Raw genomic sequence first — 27357 nt, forward strand, 5'->3', positions numbered from 1 at the left:
TAATGACTCAGCTAAGTTACGGATGGAACTAAGCTGATTGCTGCCCAGCAACTACAGCATTAAAACACATCTCTGGGGTGGTTCAACTTTTGCCATATGAAAAGCAAGCGATGAGGTTTGTGAACTTACCTGAGAGCTGGAAAACGAAGAGCAGCTGCTGATCAGTTTAATTGCTTTGAGAAAGGAACATTGAAAGTGACCCCAAGGAGATGAGCGGGTTATGAGAACGTCTCACTGAGGTATAAATATTTTCCCCATGATTTGAATAAAATGAAGCTGTTGTTGTTAGAAATAAAGGTTAGTGTGTGTTTAAATGTGTAGGACTCAGCCCTTGTAAGCAAGGATTACATGATATTCTCTTGGTGGAAATAAATATAGGTTACTTATAAAGTCAACTGCGCCTTACTTGCAGAAGCTCAAGGGTTATTTTTCAACCAGAGTGGAATCAACATACCAGAACATACCATGGAACGGGGCATACTTGGCTCATGAAACTGGTGTAATATTCCATTCAGAACACCCAATTCAGTTCCTGAGGGATATTCAAGAGCCATGAAGTTCTACTAACACAGGAGAGCACTGAGAGATGAGACCTGGTTCTGTGAATATGTTATATTCAGTACTATGTAACTCAGGGCAAACCACAGTGTAAAAAAAAGACAAGAGAAACCATCTTAGAAGGAACCACCTCACAAAGGAAGATGGACAATCTATTAGCCCTTGGCAAGCTAAACAATCATGTACACAAAACAACAAGCTGTACAAAACCGAAAGGAGATGGCAAAGGGATTTGTAAGGCTTTCTGCATTCTTATTCTTCTCCTCGCTCAACACTCTTTGTGATCTTAGTCTGGAAAAGCTTCAGGGTCACATCAGGACAGCAAGGAACTCTTCTCCAGTATGTGCAAAACTCAAAGAAAGGGATAAAATTCTCAAGATAAAAACCAAACTGCAGGCCAGGATCACTTTGTTAACATCAAGAATCATCCTGACCAGGGGACTGTTAATGCTGCCCTTGACACAAACTTGACATGGAAGTGGTATCTGCTCAATGAGAAGTTTGAGCCCAGAGATAGGGAAGAGGTGTTTTAAAAGTCTATATATAAATAGTGCATTAAATGTTTTAGGGATCTACTTCCAGGCTATGTTACAAACGCCGGGTGTCCACACCATGATCCTAAGTCAGCTACAGGAAATTAGTGACAGCTGGGCTCCACCAAAAGGATGCACCTTCTTTATGACTTTGGAAAGCCAACAAGTCTCCTCTTCTGAGTGAGATACCCTGGTTAAGATGACCCAAGATCAGCTGCTTTGTTCGTAAACCAAAATGGACAGAAATGACAAGTGGCCTTTTGTAAAAAGATCTTCAGATGGGAAGAGAACATGGGAAATAAAGACATCTCTTAAACGCTGAATGCCACTGAATTTGGCTGTACAGATCTGGACTGAAACCATTTGTTTTACAGGTACAGCATCTTCTGATGTGGAACTTCTACCTCGACATCACACGCTGACTGCAGAACAAGTAACGTGTGTTGCACGTGACAGAATCCAGACCAATCCTTTGCCATGACTGTGGTTAGGTAACCTTGGATGGCCGGATGGAAGATAACAATGTATTCAGGGAAGCTGTTGGAAAGCGAGTAGTTTTGAGGCCAGTTCTCATAGCTGATCTTGGGACTGTTTTGGAGATGGAGCTGTTGTCACGACGACAGTGGAAACAGCTTTAGTTGAGCCAGACACTGTTCCCTGCTGGAGATGGGAGGCTGGTACTGTTTGAATTCGCACCTGTTTGAAATGGAAAGAAAAGAATTCAGCTCATGTCAGGAACAAGTTGGTGTCACACCAGCAAAATTTCAGTTATGTGAATCCAGGAAGATTACTTTAAAAACCATAACTGGACGTAGAGAAGGCAAAGGAAATGATGCAGTGTATGTGCTCAATACACACAAGCCGTGATACATGGAAACCCATGTATCAGATGTAATGTCCTCATGAAGACGTTAGTTCATCACAAAGCAAAGCAGAGAATCTCTCTGTGCCATTACCTGTGTGGCTTGGCCTTGCTGCTGCAGCTGCTGCAGTTGCTGTGCAGTCAGAAAACTCACTGGTTTGTTCCCAGCAATCAGTTTTGTCCCCGCTGGCATCGTGGTCAGGATGATGTTTCTACCCAACCCACTGATGCTAAGGAAAGAGAATTGTTGAGAGGTTAATCAACAGTCCAGCGGGTTATATCTCTCACAGATTGTTTTTCAGTTGCTAGGAGATGAAATTACTTGGCCAATTTACTAATGATTTTCATTATTTTTCTTTCACAACAATGGCAAATACACAAGCGAAAAGTTTATGGCAACATTTCTCACGATTAGAGAGAATTACCTTATCACATGGATTAAACCCTCTCACTCTGGACCGTGTTTGTTACTGGGCCAGTCTGATCAGACCTGAGCACTGCTCAGGGAATACAGAAAATAGCTGAGCACACAATGTTCTGCCTTGAAACATCAACCAAGGGAGATCCTACCAGAATTCACGGAAGAATAAACAGCAAGACTACAATACCTGAACGCCACAGGAATTCGCACTGAGGCAGTTAACAATGCGCTGGTTTCTTTAGCAAAGAGATGGCCTCAAGATTACAAACAGTTTTAAGTGTGTCACCAGCTTAATTCTCGCTCAAACAAAGAACTAATCTATTATAAAGTGAACTATTTTAGTTGGTTTAAAAGCAAATATTATTATTTTCTTCCCTGTATGTGCTAGAATCTACATCTCAGGGCCCCTAAACAAGAACTGCATTCTTTGCCAGACTCCACATTCTCTCAGTTTCTTGCTATTAGCTGGTGGTCCTATCAACAGACTTCACATCTTTATCAACCTTTGCTATATCCCCAGGAATCTGACAGAACAGAGAACCTCCTCAGCCCATCTCTAAACAAAACTACCAGGTGCAAAGTACTCACTTGGCCCCGAGGTTGCCCTTGATGATGGGGGCAGTCACCACACTCTTGCCTTTCACTGGCTGGCTGATCACTGACAGAGGCACCGTTATTCGGGCTGGCAGTTTACCCTAAAGAAGTTGAAGAATACATGAGAAGCCACAGGGAATACAGCAGAGAAACTGCCTGACAACACGCAATTACCACTCAGTTTCCTTTTCAGCATCCTGATGAGAAACCAAAGCAGCGTTGCCGATGTAAACAGCCCCATTTCAGCCTGATTAAAATTCACCTCCAACTCATTCACTTCACAGCTGCCCCAATCCTGCAAATCCCTTTCATCTTTGCACCACAATATTTCTCCGGGAAGGAGCATTGCATTTGACCATTGTTTTTATCCCTATGAAACCACAGTAACGTCAATTAACTTATTCAACTTTGATAAAACAGCTTACACTGCAGACAGCTCTGGGCATTAGAGCTATATGAAACTGAGCACTTGGTAAAGTCGTTTATACAAGTGAAAAGCACTTCTACTTGTGACACTGTTCCAAAAAAGAACGTTTCAGAAGCATGATGCACGATGCTGAACTGCAACGGTGAGGACTTTAGATAAACCCAGTTTATTTCACTCACTGTCTCAAAAGGAATTAATGGAAGACGCACATTTAACTGTTCTCTGGTCATTCAATATTTAGCTGCAATTCCAACACCAAGAAATCAGTTGCAGACTCACATTCTACATAACTTAATTTGACCTTTTGCAGAGGTAAGAGATTTTTAGTGATAAACCATCAGTAATAAATCACCACTCCCCTTTTTCAGCCAACTCCAGGAAAAGCTCAGCATTACTTACTGCCTGTGATGTAGACACTACTGTGGTGCTGACAGGTACCTGCCGCACAGCAGTACCTCCTGTGCCTATAGTTATGGGAGTCCCAGCAGCTCCTGAAGCAACAGCAACTGCTTTTGACACTGTGGCACTCATGGTTGGTAATGAGACAGCTGAGGTGTGGACTGTGCCAGGCACGGTCACTGCTGCAGAGGAGGGTACTTGCTTAGCATGAGTAGCTACGGTAATTGTCTGCCCAGCTTTGGGTGGCATCACCCCCAGCCCTTGGACGATTCTTATGGTAGCAGCTGGCTTGGCCTCAGTGGATGACACTGTAGTAATGGCTTTGCTCTTCTGATCTGCCACAGTCATGCCTAGAGCAGGCATCAGTCTGAAAGCAGAACTCGTTGGCTCTGCGGTCTTTAAATCAGGGGTCACTTTAACCACTGTGCTTCCAGCTGGACTGGAAGAAGAAGATGAGGCTGTGCTGGTCTTGGCTGGAGAATCAGCAGTCTGGACAGGATTGGATGCCACATGCAGTGTTGCAGAAATGCCCTTCCCACTAGTACTGCTTCCAGCAGCTGCTGTGAAGAGATCCTGAGTCAGTTTGACGGTAGTGACTTGAGATTTGGCCAGGGTGGCCATCATGTCCGGGGTGATACGCAGCACAGTCTGTCCCTTCGCATCCGTGGTGATGGAGGAGGGGGGCAGGCGCAGCACATCCTTGCCTTGGATCCGAAAATTGGTAGCTGTAAGTGGGATGCTGCTTCCAGGCTGGGTCTTCATGCCAAGCTGCCCTGTAATAGCCACCTGGAAAAGATCAGAGAACCAGATTTGTTACATCAAACTGGAACACAGTCCAAGGCAGAGTAAAACAGAAGTAAAACTTCCCAACTGAGGTTGATGTTTGTTCAGTGCTCTTTTCCCCTTCAGCAGCATGATTAAATGCTTACTGCACTCCTACAAATGATTTATGGTTGCTTGTTACACAGCACTCACAAAATCATATGAAATGTCCTGGAAATTGTTTCTTCTTCAAATAAAAGGAATGGAAAAAAGATTGACGGGCACAGATTCTAAGTTAAAGAGCCTGCACTAACACATTCTTTACCTGTACATGAAAATGGGGCTAAAATACAGCAAACCAGCAATTGCCCAAGTCTGAATGGTCAGTCAACTTGTACATGATGGCTAACTATTCCTTTCACTGTCTTTTCACATCTGCATGCACACCTGTCACAATAAACAGCAGACAACTAGGGAATGCAGTTCACTCTCATCTCTCCTCCCTCTCACCTGCTTGATGATATTCTGGCCAGCTACATTCTGGATGACAGTGGTAGAGGAGGTGCTTGTAGCAGAACTGCCTGGAGAGCTGGTTACTGCCTTTACAGCAGGACTGGGTGCTGCAGACAGTCCTGTCACAGTGATGCCTGTCTGTCCTGTCACAGAAGTTCCTTGTCTTTGCACCTGAGCTGGGCTGGTTTGAGCTTTTACTGGTAAAGTCATCACAGCCTACAGCAAAACAAAGAGGCAGCTTATGAACAGACTAATACAACCCTAACAGACTGACACACAGTGGTTTTGTCTCATGCCTTAGCTTGCAAATTCTGTATTTCTTAGTGTAACGTACACACTGATGCTGCCACATAAACTGCCAGTGGAAACAAAAAGGGGCACGGAACAGTATTTGTGCACAACTGTTAACAATGCTCTGTGCAGCTGCACCATAGCAGAGTGACCCACAGATGAACACCAGAGCTACTCCACCATTTCCAAGCATCCAGTCTCACCTGAGGGAGTCCTTTGGTTTGTGTGGCTGTAGCTGGAACACGGATCTGAGACACTGATGTAGGCTGCTGCTGCTGCTGCTGCGTTACCACCGGGGCTTGCTGAGACACAGCTGGGATGCTGGACTGGGCACTGACCACCCGGACCTGTGGCAATACTGAGGATGCAGTATGACTCACCACCCTGGTGGGAGGTGGCTGCTGCCCAGGCTGGGTCTGTGAACTCTGGGCTGTGGAAAGCAACGTCCCAAGCTGTGGCATGGTAGGGGATGAAACCAGAAGAACACTGCAGAAAAGATAAAGCCAGTGGATCAGCAAAGGTGTAGATGACTGAGCAAGAACCAGTAATATTCACAAATGACATATAAGATAGAAGGAGAGCATACCTTTGGCTGGGTTTAGCTGGTTCTGATCCAGCACTAGATACAGTCTTGCTAACCACAGACACCGGTGGGGGTGAAATAGGTGTTGGTGGTAATGCTGGTGCAGTTGGTGTCACAGGAGTCACTGGAGTTGGAGGCAAGCTGGAGTCACTGAGGCTCAGCTGACTGGGCTCTGACGTGCTGCTGGGGGGAGCCTTCACTGAGCTCTCCTTGTTACTAGATTTCTGCAGAGAAACCAAGTCAAAGTGAAGGTTTTGTACAGAAACCGGTTGTGTTTGTTGTACTGTAAGAATGGGCTGAGTAACAGACAAACTCTCATATACGTGTACAGAAAGGAAATTCAGTGAACAGGTGGCAATTTTCATCAACCTCAATAGATGCGAAATTTACAGGTTAAGTTAAACCCTTATCTCATTCTCAATCACAAAAGCATCTGTGCAAATCTGTGCAAAGAAACTTACCACTTTTGCAGGAGGTTTTGGCTTCTGCTGGAGAGCCTTCTTGGCCTTTGCTGCAGCAGCTTGAGCCTGGTGGATCCGTTCTGCAAATATAAGTTAATAGTTAGGGTTCCTGAACACAAACAAACGTGCTTGTGTAGATAAGGAATGAATAGGGTAGTCCCATCAAACCAGGCTTACCAAACTCCTCCTCACTCCTGTTCCGGTGCAGGTAGATCCACAACTTGCGTCCAATGTCGTATTTAACACAGGGATCTTTCTCATAATGCAATCGATCCAAAGCACCACTAACAACAGTGTTAACCTGAAAATTCAGAATTCACCATATTACCAGCTGTCCTTGTTGGGGCAGCTGGAGGTCACATAGAGAAAAGTCAAACCCATTCAGCATTAAACCGGAGTAAGTTGCTGGCGTTTTAAATGTGAGTATGAAGTGACTACGAGCAGAAGTTGCACTGCAGGGCAACTTACTTGAGCACTTGTGACATCAGGCGCAAGGAACTGGGAATCTTTAAGCAGCTCACAGATTTCAGCACGAGTTCCTCTTCCATTGGGAAGCCGAGCAGCAGCATCACGAACTGAAGGAGAAAATCAGAGCTTAAACTTGCAGCTCCCAGCATTTCACCATCATTATTTCAGGTAATTCTTCTCTTCATTTATGTCATAGCAGTAAATCATCCTCTTTTTTCTTTCATATCATAGATTCCTAAAGTCACTGTTTGGGTGGACAGATGTCCCTTTCAATTAGTAAATAAATAGCCATCAAAGCATGCAATCAACTTACCAAGAGACAAGATGGTGACATACGCTGGTCTGTCTGATCTCAGGAGAGAATGCTCCCGGGCTTTGTTTAATGATGTTTCCTTGTCAAACACCCCCTTCACAGGACCAACAACCGACTCAAAGCCGTGCATACGGAAGGTGAAAGCTTTGTGGGGCTGACTGTAACGGTAACGTTCCTGTGTTTTGAAACAAGAGGAGTGAATTTAGCAGGACACAAATAGAGCAAAGTATTGATGTCTGTAACTGATACTGTAATATAATTTAAATTACCATCATTCTCTATATAGTTTCTTTAGTTTTTGGAGAGTAAACAGCTCTCAAACCATATAAATCCTCTTGCTTTAACAGCCAACTCTTAGGAAGAGTCTCTCTTTACCTGCTCCTGGAATACACGTTTCTCCTCTCCAGTGCTAGGTCGGACAACATAGTCAGTCCTTCTGAAACAAAGACCACCATTAGATTTGAGCAACAAGCCCACAGTAATCCCAATCCCAATCCCAAAGCATTAACCACCTCACTGCAAATTCTTCTGGCACCAAAGAAGTTCTGAAAGCATTTATGCTGGTATAGATAATTCTGCAGAGACCTTAAAATACTCTCTACAGGCTACCTGAAGGTAAGCAAGGATTGTAAGCAATCCAGTAATGAGGACACACATTAGATCAGAGTCTCTTTGGGTAACAGGTGAATTTGGGAAAAACTAAGTTGAGTTTGCAATGTCCAGTTATTCTGTCTATAAACTCTGACTACAAATTCTCTCCTGCCATGTTTTTTCTCTGAAGTAACCAGCTCTTCAGATCTAGAGGTACAAGGACCAAACTCCACAGCTTTTGCACATACTGTGCAAGTTTAAAAGCAATATTATACACTTACACTCTAGGAATTGGTGTTGTGGCATCTAAGCTGTCTTCATTTTCCTATTAAAGAAACACAGAAATGTCAGTGTTGGATACAACCCAGCCAGGCTTTGTGCTGCGAAAAGACCGTTTTCTCCTGACTCACTCTGAAGAAAGTCTGGTCCTTGGTTTCCAACCAGAGCTGAAACAGGGCTGCCAGTTCTTTCTCATGATCTTGGCAAGAACCTGGTCCAAAAAGCAAGAAACATAGGAAATGAAAATGATTTGTTATGAAGCCAGCTGCTTGTACTTTCCAACCATCTCCTACTCCCTTCTAACCTCCATGCACCACCAGTCACAAGGCACCTCACATACTAAGACCATCAAGTCCAACCTGACTCCACAACTCTGCCAGTTTAAGCCTGTGAATGTGATCAGGAGTCACAATAGGAAGGAATAGAAAAATATTCAGCTTAAGCTAAAGTAAAAAATGCAAAGTGTCTGTAGTTCACGCAATATGAGCCTGGGCAAATTTATTATTCATTTGCTCTTTGGTTCCTGCTTGTAAAATGGGAATAAAATCAGCCTGCTTCACAGAGAAGCTTCAATTATTTATAACTGTAATTAAGAATTAGTCTGAATAATCAGAAAGCACGCTCTACAGAATGGAAAATATGAAGGTGTTCAGAAAGATCTGAAGGGTGACAAACACGGTTATGTCAGCAACATAAAGGAAAAAAGCTCAGTGCCTTTGATCACTTACTCTTTCTATTGCTGGAAATAACGTCTAGCAAAAGTACTGAATGTAAACCACATTTCTGCTCAGCTAAAAGAACACAAAGAGCCCAACCACTGAAGTTATGGATCTGCTGGACATCATCTCTGGGCTACAGCAAGGAAGAAGGCAGAGTTCTGGAGCAAACAAATGATCTTTACAACACTAGAAATCATAGAAAAGTGCAAGTTACCAAGTAATTTCCACTGCTGAGTTTTTTCCTTGAATTCAACAAAAGGTGAGAAGCTGGATGGAACATCTAGAAAGAAAGATGTGCAGTTCAGATACATCACACAACAACACAACCCCCACAGTTCCATGGCTGTAATGCAAACCGTTGAGCCAGTGACAGCATTTTAAGTGATTACAGCTCCAAATGTACTCTTGCCCAATGGGAAGGTTAGCATCTATTGAGGTGAACAGGGCAACAACCCTTTCATCTACAAGCAGTCAAATCAGATCCCAGGAACTGTTACTGGATGGTAACACGCTGCCTTAAGGACATGATTCAAACAGGAGAAACAACCTGTTTTAGTTTCACATTCATTAGAATCAAACTGGGTCTTATCTACCATCCCCATGCAAATGTAATCCCTAGGACCTATTACAGAAGCACTGTAAACAATACAATGACTTACTGTGCTGATGAATTAAAGATTGACTGGAGCTATAATATAAACCAGCGCTGATTAGAACAAATGTACAAGCACCATTAGTATTTCTGACAGCTATTCTTACCTCTGCTGTCACCTGACAGGTACTGCAAGGCAGGTAAAACCAGTTCAGACCAATTAGGGGCAAAGGAGAACCAGGTATTCAGTGCACTGGCAGGAGAAGTTTGCCAATCTATAACTTTATCCTCAAGCTGGAAAGAAAACATGAGCATTCTGTTAAAGATTGAACGTTCTAATAGAAAACCAACCAGCCAAACTTGTAATGGGAAAAAAGAGATTTGATGCTGACACAACAAGATCATCTGACTTTTTCAAGTAACTCTAAGATGGTATTTCAGAAAACAGACAGCAAATAAAGATTCTTGTGGGTTGTTCTCACCACAGAGAGACTGGCAGGTCCTTCCAGAAACAGTATCTCCAACAGAAGGAAAAAGAAGCTGGAAGATATTTCATTTACTCCAAGGCACGGCTTCATGTCTTCAAGAGGTCTTCAAATGAAAGAAAACACGGGCAGTGTGTAAGCATCCTCAGTTTACATACATGGGATCATACACATATATAAAGTCCACCTTCATATACAGAGTATATGGGGCTTTTTGAAGCACTTACTCCTCTTTGACAGATGACAGAGGGATGGGAGAATGATCCTGAGACAGCGATGGGATCCCATGTGCACTGCTGAAAGAATCAGCCAAATCTTCCACCTCTGATTTAATGACCTTCAGCTTCTTCTTCTTTTTATCATCCTTTTCCTTCACCTTTTTCTTGAAGGTTGCAAGGTCAAATAAAGCTTTAGAGATGATAGAAGGTAAGAAAAAAAACAAGACATCTTACTATATTTCAGCGAGGACCATAAAATAACAGTAGAATTAAATACATATTCAAAACCACATGTAAGACAAACTTCTCCACTATCTGTTCATCCTCCTACTCCCACGTGCTTTTTTTTTTTCAACAGGAAAATTCCAGTTTCTATGCCAACATATATGAAATGAGAAAAGTAAAGGTGACAGCCCAGAGCAGGCATACAAATTGAATTCATCAATTAGCTGCAAGCTAATTCACTTGCATTCGTTGGAAACTGGAGTTACCTGCATGCAATCTAAACACAGCACTGTTTCCAGCCACTGACCTGCTAAGGAACCTTTCCTGCCAGCATTTACACGAGTCATAATGTCCTCCAGGGTAATGTCTGCTGTCACTAAATCCGGGTGGTCCTACATGGGACGAGAGAACAGGAAGGAAAATTAGGAACAGATAAAATGCCGTGTTAGCAACAAAGATACAGAAGGTAATCAAACACTGAAACACCTCAAACCTATCTGGGATCAGCTTACAAAGTTAATCACTACAATAGAAGCAGAGCAGTCTTCAATCCCCAAGTTGAAAATGTTGTGTCTCAACAACCCATGTTGAAAGTTACAGAACAATTCTGAGCAGATAACCACGAACAAGGGATGCCATCAGCAGCTACGTATGATTATGGCATGGAATTGAAGGGCGGCACACACACTCCTAGTCAGACCCCAACATTTCCCGTTGTCTTACAGGTTGGTACTTTCGTTTCTCACGGTGTTTCCTCAGCATCATCTTCAAATCACTCTCACCAAGTTCTATTCTGTCTGCAATGAAAGAAGTCAGGGATAACATGCTTTTCTTGTTTTGCTTGGCTACTTTACAGACATAGAATGCCATTTTCTATTCATTCTCACTCCCAACAACCTCCAACTCCCAGTAAATAAATTTCCCTTGATAATCTGAAACTCTTTTTATCAGTTTCTTACAGCACTTTCTACCCTTGTTCATTAGATTTCATTGCTAAGGCAAATATGGAAGTGAAAAGAAGTGAAAAGCCAAAGGTCTGCAGCCTTGATTGCAGTAACCTGCAGAGGAATTCCCTTGCCACATGCACCTAAACAGCTACAACTGCACCATGCTACTGCTTCAATCATCAAGGAGTAAAAAACAACAAAACCCACTAATGTTAAACAAACTTTGGATATTTTGGGGGCTACAAAATTGAAGTATGACGTGATTTCTCGTGGAACAACAAATTCTCACACCAGACTTATTCCAGGTTCTCAAAGTAATCCTCATGCCTCAATCCTTATTGACGCCTGCGTTGTTTCTCACCTGCTGTTTTCATGTCCATGGTTGACAATGTGGGTATCACTCTCAGGGGAACTGGTGGACTTGGAGAACGTGTGGGAGAGCTCGGAGGCCAGGAGCTTAGATCTGAAATGAACATATAATGAATGGAATGTCTGCAAGTCTTATCAGCCCCAAACACAGCTAATCCCGTTCCTCAGTGCTTATTAAAGGGCTCTTTAATAGATAGATAATACAGATAGAGGGCTCTTCCTCTATCAAAAAACAATATCCCTGCTTAATTAAAATGCCTTTTTCTCTATTCACAGCTGACATCTTCAGTTCTGGGCATTACCTTCTTCATCAGAAGACAAAGTGGTATCTCCACACTCCTCTTTCACTTCCCTCAGAATCTTCAAGTAGCGCCGGTGTGTCCGTTTCTCCCGCTCTTCTGCGTCATACGATGGTGAGAAATGCTTTCTCTTCATGATCATATCAGGGCCTCCTTTCCTAGCTAACTCCAGCAAGTACTGCAAGACAAGATACGCCTGACGTTAGTCATCTCAGTTACAGGCATTTAGTAAGAGAATGGTGAGTTGTGAACACACAGACAGCAAGGCACGCTGCTGAAAAGGCAGCCTGTCCATTACAGAACACAAGAAAGTGATGGTTGTGGCCTGAAGACACTCACATTGCGGGAAGCAAGGATCTGCTTGAGCAGCCGGTAGAAGTATTGCTGCTGAGAGCTCAGGTAGCGTTTGTACTGCGACTTCAGACACAGCTGCCGGTACTTCACAACCTCGGGATTGAAGTGTCCATCTGCATTAAAGAGGTCAAAACTCCTTTAGTTTTCAGCCTGAGGACTTAACTCTGATGACAATACATCACACATTACGACAATACATCACACATTATGACAATACATCACACATTATGACAATACATCACACATTATTGTGCTCACTGACCTCGGAAGAGTTTCTGGGCGATGTGCAGTGGATTTCCAAAGCGGAAGTTTTCGCCATTGAACAAAGCAGAGATGATTTTGTTCTGATGCTCGTGGTTGTTCTCGGGGAAGCGAGGCAAGAAGGTTTTTAGATGTTCTTGCTGTGCATCCGTCAGCACCTCCTGCCACGTCGACAAGCTGACGACTTCAAAGAAGATCTCAGGCTAAAGAAGGGGAATAACATTGAGAAATAGAAGCATACGCATCTTTAACAACTTCAGCTAAATAACACAAGGTTGAAACAACACTGTATGGAAGAGGAAATAATTGATATTGGTTGTAAGAAAGCTCTGTTCCTCTGTAACCCCCACAATAGGAGTTAAACACACTGTGCTACTCACGTCCTCCAGAAGGTCCTCGGGCAGACTGACCCTGGTTGTCCCCAGCAGACAGTCCTCCATGATCCGTGTCCCATTTCCATCCCCACACGGCCCCAGCTCCAAGGGGTCTGTCAGCATGTGATCCAGAGAGTCCATTCTTCCCTTTCCAGCTCCTGAACAACAGCAGCACAACCCTCAGCACACACAGCACTACAAAAGCAGCTCCATCCCTCAATGCCAACCTCGGAGGGGACACATCTGATGGAGCAGCTGTTTAAATAGTGACTCAATCAATCCAAGAGACACAGGGGGAAACACAAAAGGTCATTCAACTGCAGCACACACCGTGCTAAAAGTGAGTATGTAATACCAACGAGCACAGGTGAGCATCTCACACTGCATATGCTGTCATATACAGCGAAGCATCACAACTACATTTATCACTTTGAAGACGTTTTAATGTGTGAATGGAAGCACTGAAGCTCAGCTCAGGCTTCTCACCAGCTCGGTTTGAGCTGCCATGGCTCAGTATGTGTCAATATAGACACAGTGGGACACGGAGCTGAATAGAGGCCGACAGCTCCTCACTGCACCCGGTGTGTGGGGTGTCAAGGCCTCGGTGTGCCGCCCATCCCACACCCAGAGCTGGAGGCCGCTCCCCTCGCTCCCAGGCCGCCCCCCTCACCTCAGCGGAGCCTCCTCCAGCGGCAGCCGGGCCGTGGGGCCGCCCCCGGTCAGTGCCCGGCCTGCGGGGCTGCTCACACCGAGCTGCGGCCTGGAGGCGGCCGGGGAGTAACACGGGAAGTTGGAAGTCGCCTTCCGCTACCGGTTTATGTTCAAAAAAAAACATGGCTGCCGTGCATGCGCAGTGCTTTCCCATTAAAAGTCATTAAAAGTAGCTAAAAACACCCAGAAAAGGGTTTATTTCCCCAAAGTGCTTTGTCTTCCTTCCCCCCCACTCCCTCCACCCCCCTCCTCCAAGCCGCTTAACACTCAATTAAACCCACTCTCCCCCCCCCCACACACACAGTGCAGGGCAGCCCATAGAGAGCACAGCCTTTAAAAAACCAAGAGCCTTTAAAAAACCAAGAAGAAAAAGGTTTATTAACATGGTTGTTGTTTGTACATCCAGCCAGGAGCACAAAGACTATGAACACAACAGTCACCGTATGGACAATGGACGTACACGGTTCAATAACGCTGCCCCACAAGCAGTCAGATCCCATTGGGGTCCTATAGGGGGTAATGGGGAACAAAACCAGCTCTTTATAGCTTCCTTCAGCTCCCCTGCCCCCCTCTATTCTGTCACTGTACTTCATTACTTTGGAATGACAATTCACACCACTTGATTTCCAGAAGTGCTTCTCCCCCTCCACAAGGCATCAGTTTGACTGAGGACACGATGAGTCGCTTAATGCTGGTGTCAAGCTGATGGCTTTGAGTAGCTGCTATTGCAGGGAGTTCACTAAAGCAGGAATGAGTTCAAAGGTGCCGTTGTACAACTGTTTTCTGGAACACTTTGCACTTTTCAGCTTTAAAGAAACTGATACAAGAGCAAACAACCTCATTCTGTGACCTTTCCCAAAGGTGAATAAAGCATTTCTTTCTTAATTTCACATTTGTTCAATCATTAAAGACAAATTTTGATAACGTCTAAATATTTCAGGCTTTAAGACTTTAAAAACACTCCTGTAGATCAGCATCCATTTGCAATGATTTAATTTCCAGGTCTTTACTTCCCTCCTGCTCGTACCTACCAAATGTTTGACTTGTGTTGTTAATACAGCAGCCTGAATGCAGACCCCCCTCCTAAAAAAGGGCTCTGTGAGGCAAAGCCAATGCAAAGAGCTTCTTTCTATCCTCCCATACAAACACTGTTCTTCAATAAGTGCTCAGCAACATGATTTCATTTGAATTAAGGGGTATCACAGCTGCTCAGCTGCACTGCTGGAGTAAATGAGCTCCCAAACCCACCAAACCAAAAGGCTCATCACTGCACTTGACTAAATGGGAGCTCAGGTCTTTAACTACTTACCAACCCAATTAATGCTCCAATTATTAGTTAATGCCCCACTACCGTGGCTGCAATATGAGAAGTGAAATCCCAGGCACAAATTCACCTACACTTTGGCAAATCACTTCAAAGTGACCTTGAAACAGTTCTGGACTGGCCAGTATTTCAATCAGGATTTCTCATCATGCACGGTCACGATTTCCACACCATATTAATAGATATGTTATTTACCAAGGGAATACATGCTACAAGGCTTTGCCAGCAAGGAACAAGACATCTGCTTTCCAAGACTGAGTGTTATGCTCTCTCATATCTAAGAGCTTTGCCTCTGTAAGGCCTGGCACCGCAACCTGTATAACATGTGTAACAGCACTCACATGATTCAATTCCATCTCAATCCATAGAAGCAATTACACCAGAGGTTCCAGATTTGCACTCAATGCAGTGTAAGAAAACCCCGAGATCCTCTCTTAGTTCTTCTGGCCTTTCTTGAGGGTCATTAAGACAAGACTTCTCTGCTTTATATTTTATAAATAATCTTATCCTGTTATGCGCTGACATTCTGGGATGAGGTTTCAAGCAGAATGAATGAACATTTAGACACATACAGTACAGCCCATCAACAGTATATGGCGTTGCAATCATACTCTCGCAATACCAAAAAGCATTAAATGACCAACACGACCTGTGAAGGAGAATTATGTAAGAAAAGAATACACTGCCTTAAAAGAAAAAAAGACACCTTTCCCTCTGTCCTGGTCCCCAGACATAACATCAGTTCTGTACATAGACCAGGTCTAGCAAAGCAGGCAGCTCTTGCAGATGGCTTTCTGTGTCCTGTAAATAGTGGTCCACTGGTGTTTTGCTTGTGTTTCCTGAGTCCAAGGCTGGTCACTTTAAGTAACTGTCCAAAGGAATTGGTGTGTTGTTAACAAGGTAAATGGAAAACCAGCATAAACCAACTCTTCATCCAGTCCTCAAGAGAAAGATACGTCCAACTTTCAGGTGGCAACAGAGACGACCAGCCTGTGTTTTCAGAAGGTGCACTTCTATAGCCATTTCTCCTGGCAGATCTATTGTTAGAGATCACAGCAGAAGCTGCTATGCAGGCTAAGGTAAAGCCTTTTCTGTTTGTGGGCAGAAAGGTGTTTTGCCCTGCAAACTCTGGAGGGAAAAATAATAACAGTGGCTTCGTACTATTCTTACGTGCTACTATGGTTTTATTCCAAACATAAGGCTGCACTTTTCCTTTCTCCGGAACTGCTTGGGAAAGTAGGATAGGTGAGACAGCATGTAAACAGTTTGAGGGGTGGAAAAATAATAATTTAATGGACTGCTTCTGCACGTCGTCACAGCTTCATTGTGGTATCCATTCCCACACATATAAGCAAAGAGTCACTGCTTCACTGCTGCTCCTATTCTCCACAAAGTCTGCTCTCAAGCTTATATTCCCTTTCACGTTGGCTGCTGAAACAAAGACAGAGAAAGCAGCTCTGCCATATTCCAGCAACTTACATGATGTCCTCTTGTTTAACAGCTCCTATTACAAATATACATACAACATCATCTGCCAAATTCGCCTTCAGATGGGCAAGCTATTCCCTTACAACTGAAATAGGTGGTTACCAGAGACGCTTCTCAGAAGGAAAAAATTAGGGTCAGCAGACATGCCAAAAAAAGTCCAGAGGTTTCATTTCTCCTCTTGTCCTTTTTGTTAAAAGCTGCATAAAATGGCATCCCAGGAGGATTTTGAGGGTAATTCTTCATGGTCACTGTGGACTTAAACCCTCTTAAAGCATTAACAAGAGCTTCAGGATTTTAGCTGAAGTGAGCAAATACTTTAAAACCTATGAGCTCCAGGATACCCATCTACTCGGGCTTTTGGAGGAGGTGAAAAATACGAGCGACACCCCAATGCTTCTTCATTCGTGTTCTGCTGAGAAAGTTCTTGGTTTAGTGATGTGCACTTCACTGCCCCCGTTGCCATTGGTGGTTGTAGTGATTATGTACTGGGTTGTTTGCTGCTGATTACTCGTTTGAGATTCCAGCGTATCAGTGTGTGTTGGTGGCTGGGAAACACCGACCTGCACCTCACTGGAGAGCGATGAGTTCTGTTTGACATCCAGATCAGGTTGACCTTCAGATATCACATAGTGGGTCTGCATGAAGAATATAAAAAGTCAATTGTTTTGTCTTCTACACTCTCTGTTCTAATAATCTCTGACCTTCCTGCTGCTGTGCTGAATGACATTTTGGCATAAATAAGGAATCTTGAAGCTGATGATGCCCTGCTTTTAAACAAAGCTTTGAGACCAGTGTAACAAAACAGACTCTTGTTTTGAGGTATGTTGGACTACTTTGGTCCATTTACAAACAGTTAAATTATTTATACAGTTAACTCTGCACTAGAAATTAAGACTGTAATTTATAACTATTCTGAAAGTTTCTTCCATTTCCCAAGTGTTCAGCTGAAGTTCCACTTCTAGTGTCCAGTGTCAGTGCATTGCAACAGCTTCAACTCCTTAAGTGGGACTGCTTATAAAATAAGTGAAAACAATATTGTCTCACCTGCAGGACTAGAGTGAGAAATGTTTCCAGAAACAGCTGAGTTGTAAATATTTTTAAGTGTATTCAAAACCACTCAATCATAACTTCTTCAAACATGAATAAGAGAACACTTTAATATGGAAGGAGTCGTACACACAAGGGTCAGGCAGGCACAGGCCTTGTGAATGGCTAAGCACAGCAAACCATTCTTAACAAGGAAATAAGATGCTACTTCATACAACAAAACCACGTTGTTTCTCATCAGCAGATGAAATTATTTCTTGCCCAAAGTCTGCTTTAGCAGATTTGACATCAGGTTTTTTTTTTCCCTTAACCTACAGTAAGGATCTGTCTAATCTATAAATCTTGTCCCATATACATTTTTTCCCCCCTTACCTGAGTAACTGCTTTCACTTGCCCTGTGTTGACAGTGGTGACAGGTGTACCTACAGCTGTCTCTGTGATGACATACTGGCCTTGAGGGATGGTCATCATCTGAATCTCGGATGCTAAAAGATTGAAACCAGACAATCAAGGTCTGCAAACTCAAAGACCCTAATAGATCTGCAGTAATAAAAGCTAATACAATCACTTTCATTTGTCTAAGATAATACTTAATGGCCAAGCTCTGAAAACATTCTATTTATTGGCCAGTAAAACTAGAAAACACAGTAGTCTCACATGCTAGCCAAACTTCCAGCCGCTGCTGACACTTACAGTAACTCCGAAATGAATTCCACGTGCTGGGAAGATATGTGTGCTGGACTGAAGATCCTTGCTGCTGCTGGAGGGCTTGGTTTTGTGTAGATGCAGCTGTCTGCATCTGTGAGGGGCTGAGTTCCTGCTGTGATTGCTGTGAGGAGGGACTCAGAGGCTGACCCCCAACCTAGAAAAAAAAGGCAAGCAGACTAAGAATTTGCATAGCCCTGCACCACTATCAACATAGCTTTTGATTTCAAGATAGAAGTCTGGCAGAGGACTTAGACAAGAGGCTAAAAATTATTCCAGAGCACAAAGAACTGAACTTCCAAATACTTGAAGAATTCCAATTTTCATTTGTATCAGTTTATATCAATTTTAGTGGTTACTTCTATTTAATCAGGAATAGCTGCGAACTCATCCATTTCTGGCCATCTTTCTCTACCTTTTGTACATTCTGAAAACATAACCAAGCCCTAAGAATATGATGACCTCAAAGATGTTTACATGGCAGTTCTTCCATGCGGTCCTTCAGCTTAAGTACAAAATGATTACTGTGATTCAGGATAGTAATGTGCCATCTGTGCAGTGAAGAGTGATGTACCTGTGATGACGACTGAGCTGTGGGTGATGGCTCTGTGACCTGGATGTGCTGCACCTGGATGGCGTGCTGGGTATATGTCTGGGGGTCATGCAGCTGTCCAACATCCACTGTGGAGTGCTGAGACTGGTGAGGTGAGGTAGCCTAGAAAGAAAACCAAAGCAGGGATATATACTTCAAGTTGTCTGCAGAAAAGCCAGAAGAGTTCCTGGCTTCTATTTTTTAACTATTCCTTAACATATCTCCCAGTAATACAGCCCCAAGGAAGCACAGGCTTCCTATGAGAGGGTCAAAAAGCATACAAACTCTCCAGGCAGCTTACTCACCTGGGCCACTTGAACAACCTGCAGCTGAATGTGCTGAGGCTGCTGCAAGCCAGTTGTGGACTGAGACACAGGGATGTACTGAATTCGCTGGTAGTCCCCCTGGGGAGTTCGATAGTCTGTTGTGAGGGTCTGGGATAGCTCCGTCATTGCTTGTGTCAGTAAGTCTGTTGTCTGTGCAGATAGAGAGACACACACACAATATCATCCATATTGCCTACATGACTGAATACCTTTATAGGGCTGTAATTCTTTCACTGCACTGAATCTAACACCTATGACATTGAGCCTCAACATTTCTTTACAAGAGCTAAATGCATACACAGGCTGATGGGGTCACAAACTGTTAGCAAAGACCATCCACCAAGTGCTGGTCAGAATCGTTCAGAGCAAACTTCACATATAATAATTTAAGAAAAGATTACAATCTGGACAAACAAAAATACAGCACAGATTCAAGAACAGAAATGACCTCTAATAGTGCCCTAACACATGCTTTAAAGTGATGTCTGCCAGAAGTACTAAGAAACACTAAGACAACTACCAGAGGGCTCCTATCCTGTTTGTTTCCCTCCAGTGATCTGATTTAATGTCTCGAATCCTTACCACAACAGTCTCTCCGGTAGTGCTGTCAGTGGTGAGGACTGCAGGAGTGGAACTGATGACAGCTGTCGCCAGTGGGGCATGTATAGTGTTAGGGAGCTGAGCAAACTCTGGGTGCTTCTTGCGGATGTGTTGTACCATCTTCGTCTACAGAGTGATGCAAAAGAGCATTAGAAAAAACAGCCAGCAACCGAGGCTTAAGGTCAGATGAAATCTAACATATGTGGACAGCAGCTTATAGGTTTCTCTCAGTATGACAGCATTAGCACTAGTACTATTCATTTCTCTATCCCTCTTCCCTTGCAAAAGAAGAAGGGAGCAGTTTCCATGCTTCTCTCTTTGTAACCACACACTGACAACAAATTCATTTCTTCTTTCAAGCTCATCCCCTCATTTTGCCATAAAACTAGCAGGCTGCACATGTCTTGTCAGCATGCAGCATGAAACCAGCACTCTGGCTCAGAATGAAAGAGCTCAACATGCAAAAGCTACAGTGAAACAGCATCACTACAAAAACAGGCTGTCCTTTGAGGCTATGAAACACCCCCATCATACCTTACTGCTGTACTGCTTGGAACAATGAGGACAGCAGACTGGAGGGGTGGCTATAGTGCCTGTCAGCTGGGTGTGGGTGCTCAGCATGGGATCTGGCTCTCCTGGGCCTGCAGGGCGCAGTTTCCGGATGCTTGGAGGTAGCTCAGCACCAGGGTGGTTCTTCAGGATATGTGCTTTGCGTTTGCTGGCACTCTTGTACACCTGAAGGGTAATGATTGGAGTTGCATCATTTTAATTTCAAATGGAAACATAGAAAACTGATAGCACTTATCTTCACCTGGAAGGTCTGTGTGTTGTTTTAGACAAAGGATTAGGCTATAATTCCAAACAAGTACAACATAATGCATAGACAGATATACACATTCTAGTGCTTTTGGTCAGTGTTTGCTTGCAAGGCCCTCAGAATCACTGCAAGCCCTGCCAGATGTTCTTGTGCAGAGACTAATTGCTTGTATACAAGTTCAGGACTGAGCTACATTCTGAGGGCTCATCTCCTTACCTACCTTATCACAGTACTGACAGAAATAATCTCTGTTGGGTTTGATGATGGGCAAGGTGAGCTCTGGCACCTCTTCTATTTTCATGTCTGGATGTCTCTTTGACAAATGATTCACCTTAGGAGAAGGAAACAGAAGACCAACAGAGTGCATTACAACTGGAAGCTCAGCAATTGCTTTTTGTCCTAGACATGGTAAATGCCAAACCAAAACTGCAGTAGTATTAGCCAGCAAAACACCAGAAGCACTTACTATTGCAAAGTCTACTGTGCATTTAGTCAGTTGCAAGGTAAACACATTGTCTTGATGTACTCATTCATGGGTTCCCCCAACAAAACACAATGGAAAGAAGTAAAGTAACTTGTCAGAAGTCTCAGGTAGCTGAGAACAAGTTGATACCAAGGATCTCTGCTAGCAGAGATCACAACCCTCAAAACATGAAAGAAGAAACCTTATTTGCAAGCATCCTTCCACAGGGGTCAGTTACAATGCTTGGCCAGCAGAGGCCCCTCCCGAGGAACGGGAGAAAAACAGGAGAGCATCATAAAAGCTGAACAATCACTAAGGCTCAATCAACATTGCACAGTTCATTCTACCCTTATTCCTTAGCTATTAAGATGTGAGAAGTGGAGCTACATCACGTGGATGCTCACCAACATCCCCCTCCGGCGGAAGCCCATCATGCACAGCCGGCACTTGAACATGAAGCTTTCATAGTCAGTGGAAGCGATCCGAGGCTTGAAAGTCTTTGAGCGGCTGATCCGGTCGGCTTTCTTGGCCTCCCTCTCTGGGTTGTGCATCCTCTGCATGTGCTCTCGCAATTTGTCTTTCCTCTACAGGAACAGCAATCGGGGAATAACAACAATAACAACATCAGCAGTGCTTATTGCTGTACTATTTGCTACAGATTAGAAACACAATGTAAGTTGTTCAAACACCTCTTTGGCTTTTCCTCTTCACTATTGCTGTGAAATAGAGGTGCCTGTTCAGCACTGGACAGCACAGAAAGAATTCTTTGGGCTTAGGCTGGTGGTTCAAAACACATCCATTCCCTCCTCCTCAGAATAAGACTTTATCTGCTTGAAGGGAGGTAAAGAAGGCTGATCCCTGCTTGTATCAGGAATGATCCAGTGAGGAATCATCTTACCTTGAACTGCTTGCCACACGTGGAGCACAGGAAGTCTTTGCGGTCCGAGTGTCGTAACATATGGAGCCGCAGCTTGTCAGGGCGGCAGAAAGCTTTGTCACACTCTGTGCACTGATAAATCTTTTCTGAATGGAAACTGCGTACGTGTTTCTTGACCTAGAATTGCAGATCACAAAACAGCGGATTTCATTCAACCAAAGATTTGTGTGGTAAAACAGTCTCAGAAATTCTTGGTAAAAAAAAAATAAAGGAAAAAAGGGTTCTCATCTGCTCTGGTTTAAATTCAGTTCATCTGATCAGTTGATATCTTGGTGGAGCTTTCTACAACAGCAATTGCTTTTGCCTACTTTGAGACTACCCTTCACATCTTAAAGCACTCAGTGTTCTGAGGTTGTCTTTCATAGAAGAACATTAATGAGGGCTCACATTTGTAATCCAAGCACCAGTGCATGCAGGAGATCCCAAAGGTGGGGCTTCAAATCGGTACAACATCTCACCTGGATAAAGTCTGGAAAGCGCTTTTTGCAGGTAGGACAGGTGAAATAGCCATCAATGATATGGATGGCCACGTGATCTTTGAGTAAATCCAAGCGGTCAAAGGACTCAGGACAGAAAATGCAGGAGTATGTTTTCTGGTCCATGTGGAACTTCATGTGGCTCTCAAGTGAACCGCTGTTGATAAAACCCTTGTTGCAAATGTCACAAGTCAAAGGGCAGTTCCCTTCCCGGCCATGAAATCGCAGATGCTGATCCAGTTTGTCCTTTTCCCGGAACGCCTTCCCACACTGAAGGCATTTAAATGGGCGGAAGGATTTCCTTATGAACAAGTGCTGAAGAGCTGCGTTCTGAAAGAAACACGGAGCCCATTAGCTTTCACTAGATACCGACTTCACAGACCAACATTTCCAAGATCAAAAACAGCAGATTGGTGAACTTGAACTTCAAAAGACACTTTGGTTACAGACAGCCTGCATTTTATAGAAGTAGATGCTGCAGTGGACAGAGGGGAAATACCTGCAGTTACACACTGAGTTAAGAAAGCAGAATGGAGAAGTTCCCCCTCCTGTCCATGTTTCCACCTCCAGCATGACATTCTTGTGTAAAAGAGAGCTAAATCCCTCTCCAAAGAAGAGACCTGGATACAAGAAGAGAGCTGCAGTTCCTACTTATGTTTCAGGATTGGGCCATGAGGTCAGCCCCATACTGCCTACCCTCCATCTGTCATGCAGGAGCAGGGCTGATGTAATCCCACCACCCATTACAAATAATCCGCTTCTGTGAAGATCAGAGGTGTGCAGCAGTGGTTTATAGCATTGCCTGGAAAACTCCTGGTGGAATCATATTTAAGGGATGCTGGCCTAACCCTTTTTATTATTATTAAAAAGAATAGTTTCAAAATAGTTCAGCAGAGGCAGAATGGCAGTTTTACAAGCATCAGGTAAGAACTGGAGAGCAACCTGTTCATCTTTCCCATTTAGCATATATCGTGTCTGACTAAAAAATGTCAGTCATTAATCAGGTAACTCTTCATTCTGGACATCAGTTGCTTAAAGGACAACTGTAACTGCTGATGATGTGGGGATCAATCAGGAGACACTAAGCAGAAGCTGGACAAAACAACATAGAATGCAATGTTGTTATGTACCATCTGATCAGATGCAGAAAAAACCTCAATGAAACAAAAAATAAACCTACCTGCAGCTCCAGCTGAGCAGGCAGCATTGAGGGAGAGAAAAATACTTATGTTATGCAATAGACTTGAAAACAGAAGTCTTGACTTCTGTATTCACACTTTCTGTGGACCACAGTGAGGGCCAGCTCCTCAAACTGCTTTTTTTCCCCCTTTACTTGAGCAAAACTACACTGAGTTTTTTGCCTTAGGAAACACTGAATGGAACTTCAGTGTTTAACTCATAAATAACAACTGCCCAAGAGGACTTAAAGGGCAAAAATGAAAGGCACAGATAACCCTGAAAGCATTTTGTGACTTCTCATATTTTCTGAGATTCAGAGTTAATAATGATGTATCTGTGGAGCCACAGAGAGAATGAAATACTTCTGGCAAAAGGGAATAATTAGGGCAGAATAACAACCAGGCAAGGATTGATATGGTGGAAAGCTGAGGAATAGCGAAGCTTGGAACCTCATGTTACTGTTTGTACTCATCGTGATAGAGCTTATCACCTTCCTTCAGCACAAAGGAAGTGACTGTACTTCCAAATCATATTCCTGTCATGTTACTTGCTTCCTCTGAGTAAACAGTTACCCCACACGAAGGACGTGTTAGGATCAGGTCTGCACATGAAAAAAGGCCATTTGGAAATGCATGTGTTTCTGAGATCAGCCCAACTCTCATTGCTCAGCCTGACGGAAGATGGAAAAGTGCAGCACAACCATCACTGTGCCATTCTGCCAATGCCCCTCTTGAAACATCACCAGGACTCTGCTAAACACAACTTATTGCTTAACATATAGATTTGGGGATACAAACACATCACTGAGGATTAAACCACCACTGCACGCCTCTTTTTGTGATCCCCTTGTGATAAATGCTCAGAGGACAAACACCAAGCAACAAGAGATCGGTCACTTCAGGATTTCTTCCCCTTTCCTCCCACATTTACTGTTTAATAAAATCCTACATTAACATCACAACCAAACTCCCTCCTCTTCAAGATATGATGCTGTATTTATGGGGTAACACCACCATTGTCTGCATACGTATCGCTGTAAACTGAGACACAAATCTGGCTCAACATCTTCCCATACAGAACAGTTACTCTTTTCTACCTTCTCATCCCCTAAAAACTCTATCTTACTCAAATTGCAGCTGTTCCTTTCTGTAATCAAAATTTTACACATGGAAGAGAGAGATTTTTGGCTAAATAAACCAATCTCAGTTACACGGCTTGCAGGATTATTTGCTTGAATCATTTCCCTCCCACACACAACAGAGGAAAAAAATACCAGCTCACTCAGCTGACACGGAGCTCAGGTTCAAAGTGTTTGTTGTTGGTACACAAAGCTCTTAGCACAGGTCTTAACCTCACAAAGACAGACAGCTTTTCTACCCCAAGGAAGGACTTTATCACTATCTTCAACTAAGCAGATTCGAACTGAAGTTGTGGTTTCTCTTCAGCAACTATTTGCAAGGCAAAAGTTCCAAGAGGCACAGATGGTGCTGAGAATAAGCCAGTCTGTGCCACAGCACCGTGATCCAGCCGGCTGTTGGAAGCACTCCTGCTTGCCAGCTTGGATGGACTGTGCTTCTGTGAAAGAATTACTGTGCTGGAATTGAATCGGCTCCAATTGGTGACCAGCTCTCAATAGCATCTCATGAGATACTCGTTCTTCACATGAGATTTGTCTTCCTCTCAGAAGGAAAATTTGCTAGGAATGAGACGCTTTATTCAGGACTTGGAAATGGATACTGCAGTGGGAAAAAGGGACCAGCTGCTCCTTTCAGGCAGGTCCAGCATTCTCTGGGTTACAGCAAATGGAGAGGATGAGAGAAAACATGAGCCACTATTGTCTTTGCTTACCCTGATACGCTTTGCTCGCCTCATGTCATCTGCTGTCATGGTGCTCTGCGTAGGCACCGCGCTCTCATCATGCTGGGGCTGGATTTGTAGCGGGTGGTTTTCTGACTGCTGTTCCAGTGTTGACTGTGTCTCTGATGGCACTGGAGTCTGTTCCTGCTGCTCCAGCCCATTCAGTGTCGCTTGTCTGGCCTCATCAAACTGCCCCTTGCTGGAAAAATGCAGCAAGTCCTGAAATCGCAAACCATACAGCCAGAGATTATTCCCCCCACCCACTGAAAAATGCTTTGATATTACTCAGCAGACAACTGGATTTTACATATTTCATTGTAAGCTATAAACAAAAGGTGCCTACACTGCTCTACTCCAACATAACCCTTTTTCCATAACATTATCACACCTGACTGGACACAGAGGATCAAAATAACCCAGCTGTTAACAGCCAAGCAAACTTCCACACTACTGACCTCATCACTACTTAAAACAAAGATGATGTAGGCTGACCTGTAAGAAATTTCAAGACCAAACTGAGTAGCACAGATTGGACCTCCAGGAAAAGCAGAGAATTTCTGTCTCATTGAAACTGTTGTCTCTTTGAAACACATCAGACATTGATATGCAGCGTCTCCCCTTTCTTGTAAACTAGCTGGAATGATGAACTGGAGGGTGATAAATGAGATCATTACACTGTGCACGGTGTGTTTTACTATCCAGTTTCCAAACTCTGCATACTCTCATCTACCCAGCTGCATATATTACTTATATTTATCACACAAAGCTATTCACTTCCATTTTAGCATTACCATAAAAGATAAAGGAGGGTGCTGGGAACTGAAAGTACCTGTTACAATCTACATTTGTTTTCCTCAAAATGTCCAGCATCTCCTTTTGGATGGAAACCTCCAGTATGAGGAGAAAAAGCCCAAAGATCCTTATGTGTAATCACTTAGAATGCAACTAAGGAACTTAAAAGCTCAGACGATGAAGCAAAGCATCAGAGTGCAACAGCTCAGGGCTGGTACTGTTCAAGCATAAATGGAGGTGTGGGAGAAGAAACAACAGTGAGACGCCAGGAGTGCAGCTGTTATAAACCATTAGTGCTCATCAGACAGGGAGATTTAGTAGAACAATATACTATCCAAAGGTCCAGTCCTGGCCTAGGTGGCAGATTTGTACACATGCTGACACTGAACTGTGGTCATGACATCCCGAGCCTCAAATTCTCAGGCAGATGAACTTGTTTGTAGTCACTAGGAAGGTGGGCAGATATCCAAAGACCTGGGACGCTTCCCTGCTCGACTTTACAGGCACACGTGAGCTCAATCTGGGCCATACTCCCAAGCTGGGAGGATGTGAGCCACTGCCAGGCCAGAGCTACTCAAATTAGCACAGAATTGTGCTCAGTGAGTCTTGACTCTCTGGAGAGAAAAGCTGGAACATGGAGCTGGCTCAATTTGCAAAGAGGGTGACATCATCTCCAACTGTACACATATAAAGCAAAATTTAGGGCAATTCTGCATGCTCAGAAGGTAGTGGGCATTCAGAGGCCATGTATACATTTCTCCCTTTGAGTCAGCAATGCACTGTAACCTAATGTGACACCAGAAGAAAATTACCACTTCAGACATCAGCTTTCAGCGAAGCAATGAAACTGAGCCACTGATTCCCTGTGACACCCTCATAAAAGGGTCTTGTGTTAACCCTATGCCCAGTCAGCATTAAACAGAATTAACACTTAATTGATATCAATGTATCATTCTACAGGAACCTAACATATAACTAACAGCCACAAGCAAAATAACCTTTTGCAGCAAGCAGGCTGACAGAAGGACCCTTTGTTAATATTAAAACATCATAAAGAATCATAGCTCTACCTGATTTAATTCCACCAGAAACAGTTGTAAGAGCAGGTTCTGACCTCACATTCCAGAAAGGACAAAAGTGAACCT

The 27357-nt window shown here is 43.6% G+C and overlaps 2 protein-coding genes across 26 annotated transcripts in view; both read right to left on the bottom strand.

Annotated features, from left to right (window-relative positions):
• Positions 1-674: 674 nt before the first annotated feature.
• NFRKB (nuclear factor related to kappaB binding protein) lies at positions 675-13726 on the bottom strand. Of its 4 annotated transcripts, none has more exons than XM_015883921.3 (26): positions 13569-13726; positions 12905-13056; positions 12526-12727; positions 12249-12376; positions 11913-12087; positions 11603-11704; positions 11018-11091; positions 10602-10686; positions 10079-10259; positions 9849-9957; positions 9534-9660; positions 8989-9054; positions 8187-8266; positions 8058-8101; positions 7561-7618; positions 7186-7360; positions 6873-6979; positions 6582-6705; positions 6405-6484; positions 5947-6167; positions 5564-5846; positions 5067-5285; positions 3795-4580; positions 2963-3069; positions 2048-2183; positions 675-1787 (listed from the first exon to the last, which is right to left on the bottom strand). In XM_015883921.3, the coding sequence occupies exons 2-26, from the start codon at positions 13037-13039 to the stop codon at positions 1662-1664; spliced, it is 3930 nt and encodes a 1309-aa protein (XP_015739407.2). In that variant the 5' UTR covers positions 13040-13056; positions 13569-13726; the 3' UTR covers positions 675-1661. The 4 variants fall into 4 exon arrangements, with proteins under 4 accessions (XP_015739407.2, XP_015739406.2, XP_085381864.1 ...); XM_015883920.3 differs by having other exon boundaries at positions 7561-7621; positions 13569-13725; XM_085525738.1 differs by lacking the exon at positions 5067-5285 and having other exon boundaries at positions 13569-13725.
• A 233-nt stretch (positions 13727-13959) lies between these two features.
• The window catches only part of PRDM10 (PR/SET domain 10), a 30151-nt gene continuing 16753 nt past the window's right edge, over positions 13960-27357 (bottom strand). For 19 of the 22 annotated variants that reach the window (XM_085525746.1, XM_085525750.1, XM_085525739.1 and 16 more), the window contains 12 exons: positions 25412-25639; positions 22367-22714; positions 21870-22025; positions 21376-21555; positions 20729-20839; positions 20226-20426; positions 19674-19817; positions 19071-19241; positions 18748-18888; positions 18162-18330; positions 17841-17953; positions 13960-17056 (listed from right to left, as the gene is read on the bottom strand). In XM_085525746.1, the coding sequence (XP_085381872.1) occupies positions 16820-17056; positions 17841-17953; positions 18162-18330; positions 18748-18888; positions 19071-19241; positions 19674-19817; positions 20226-20426; positions 20729-20839; positions 21376-21555; positions 21870-22025; positions 22367-22714; positions 25412-25639 (2199 nt within the window). In that variant the 3' untranslated portion in view covers positions 13960-16819. The remainder of the gene's footprint in view (positions 17057-17840; positions 17954-18161; positions 18331-18747; positions 18889-19070; positions 19242-19673; positions 19818-20225; positions 20427-20728; positions 20840-21375; positions 21556-21869; positions 22026-22366; positions 22715-25411; positions 25640-27357) is intronic. The other 3 variants (XM_085525758.1, XM_085525757.1, XM_085525759.1) reach the window with 1 other exon arrangement.

The sequence above is a fragment of the Coturnix japonica genome, chromosome 34 (genome assembly GCF_054131305.1).
Source record: "Coturnix japonica strain WE chromosome 34, WE-NBRP24, whole genome shotgun sequence".
Lineage (NCBI taxonomy): Eukaryota > Metazoa > Chordata > Aves > Galliformes > Phasianidae > Coturnix > Coturnix japonica.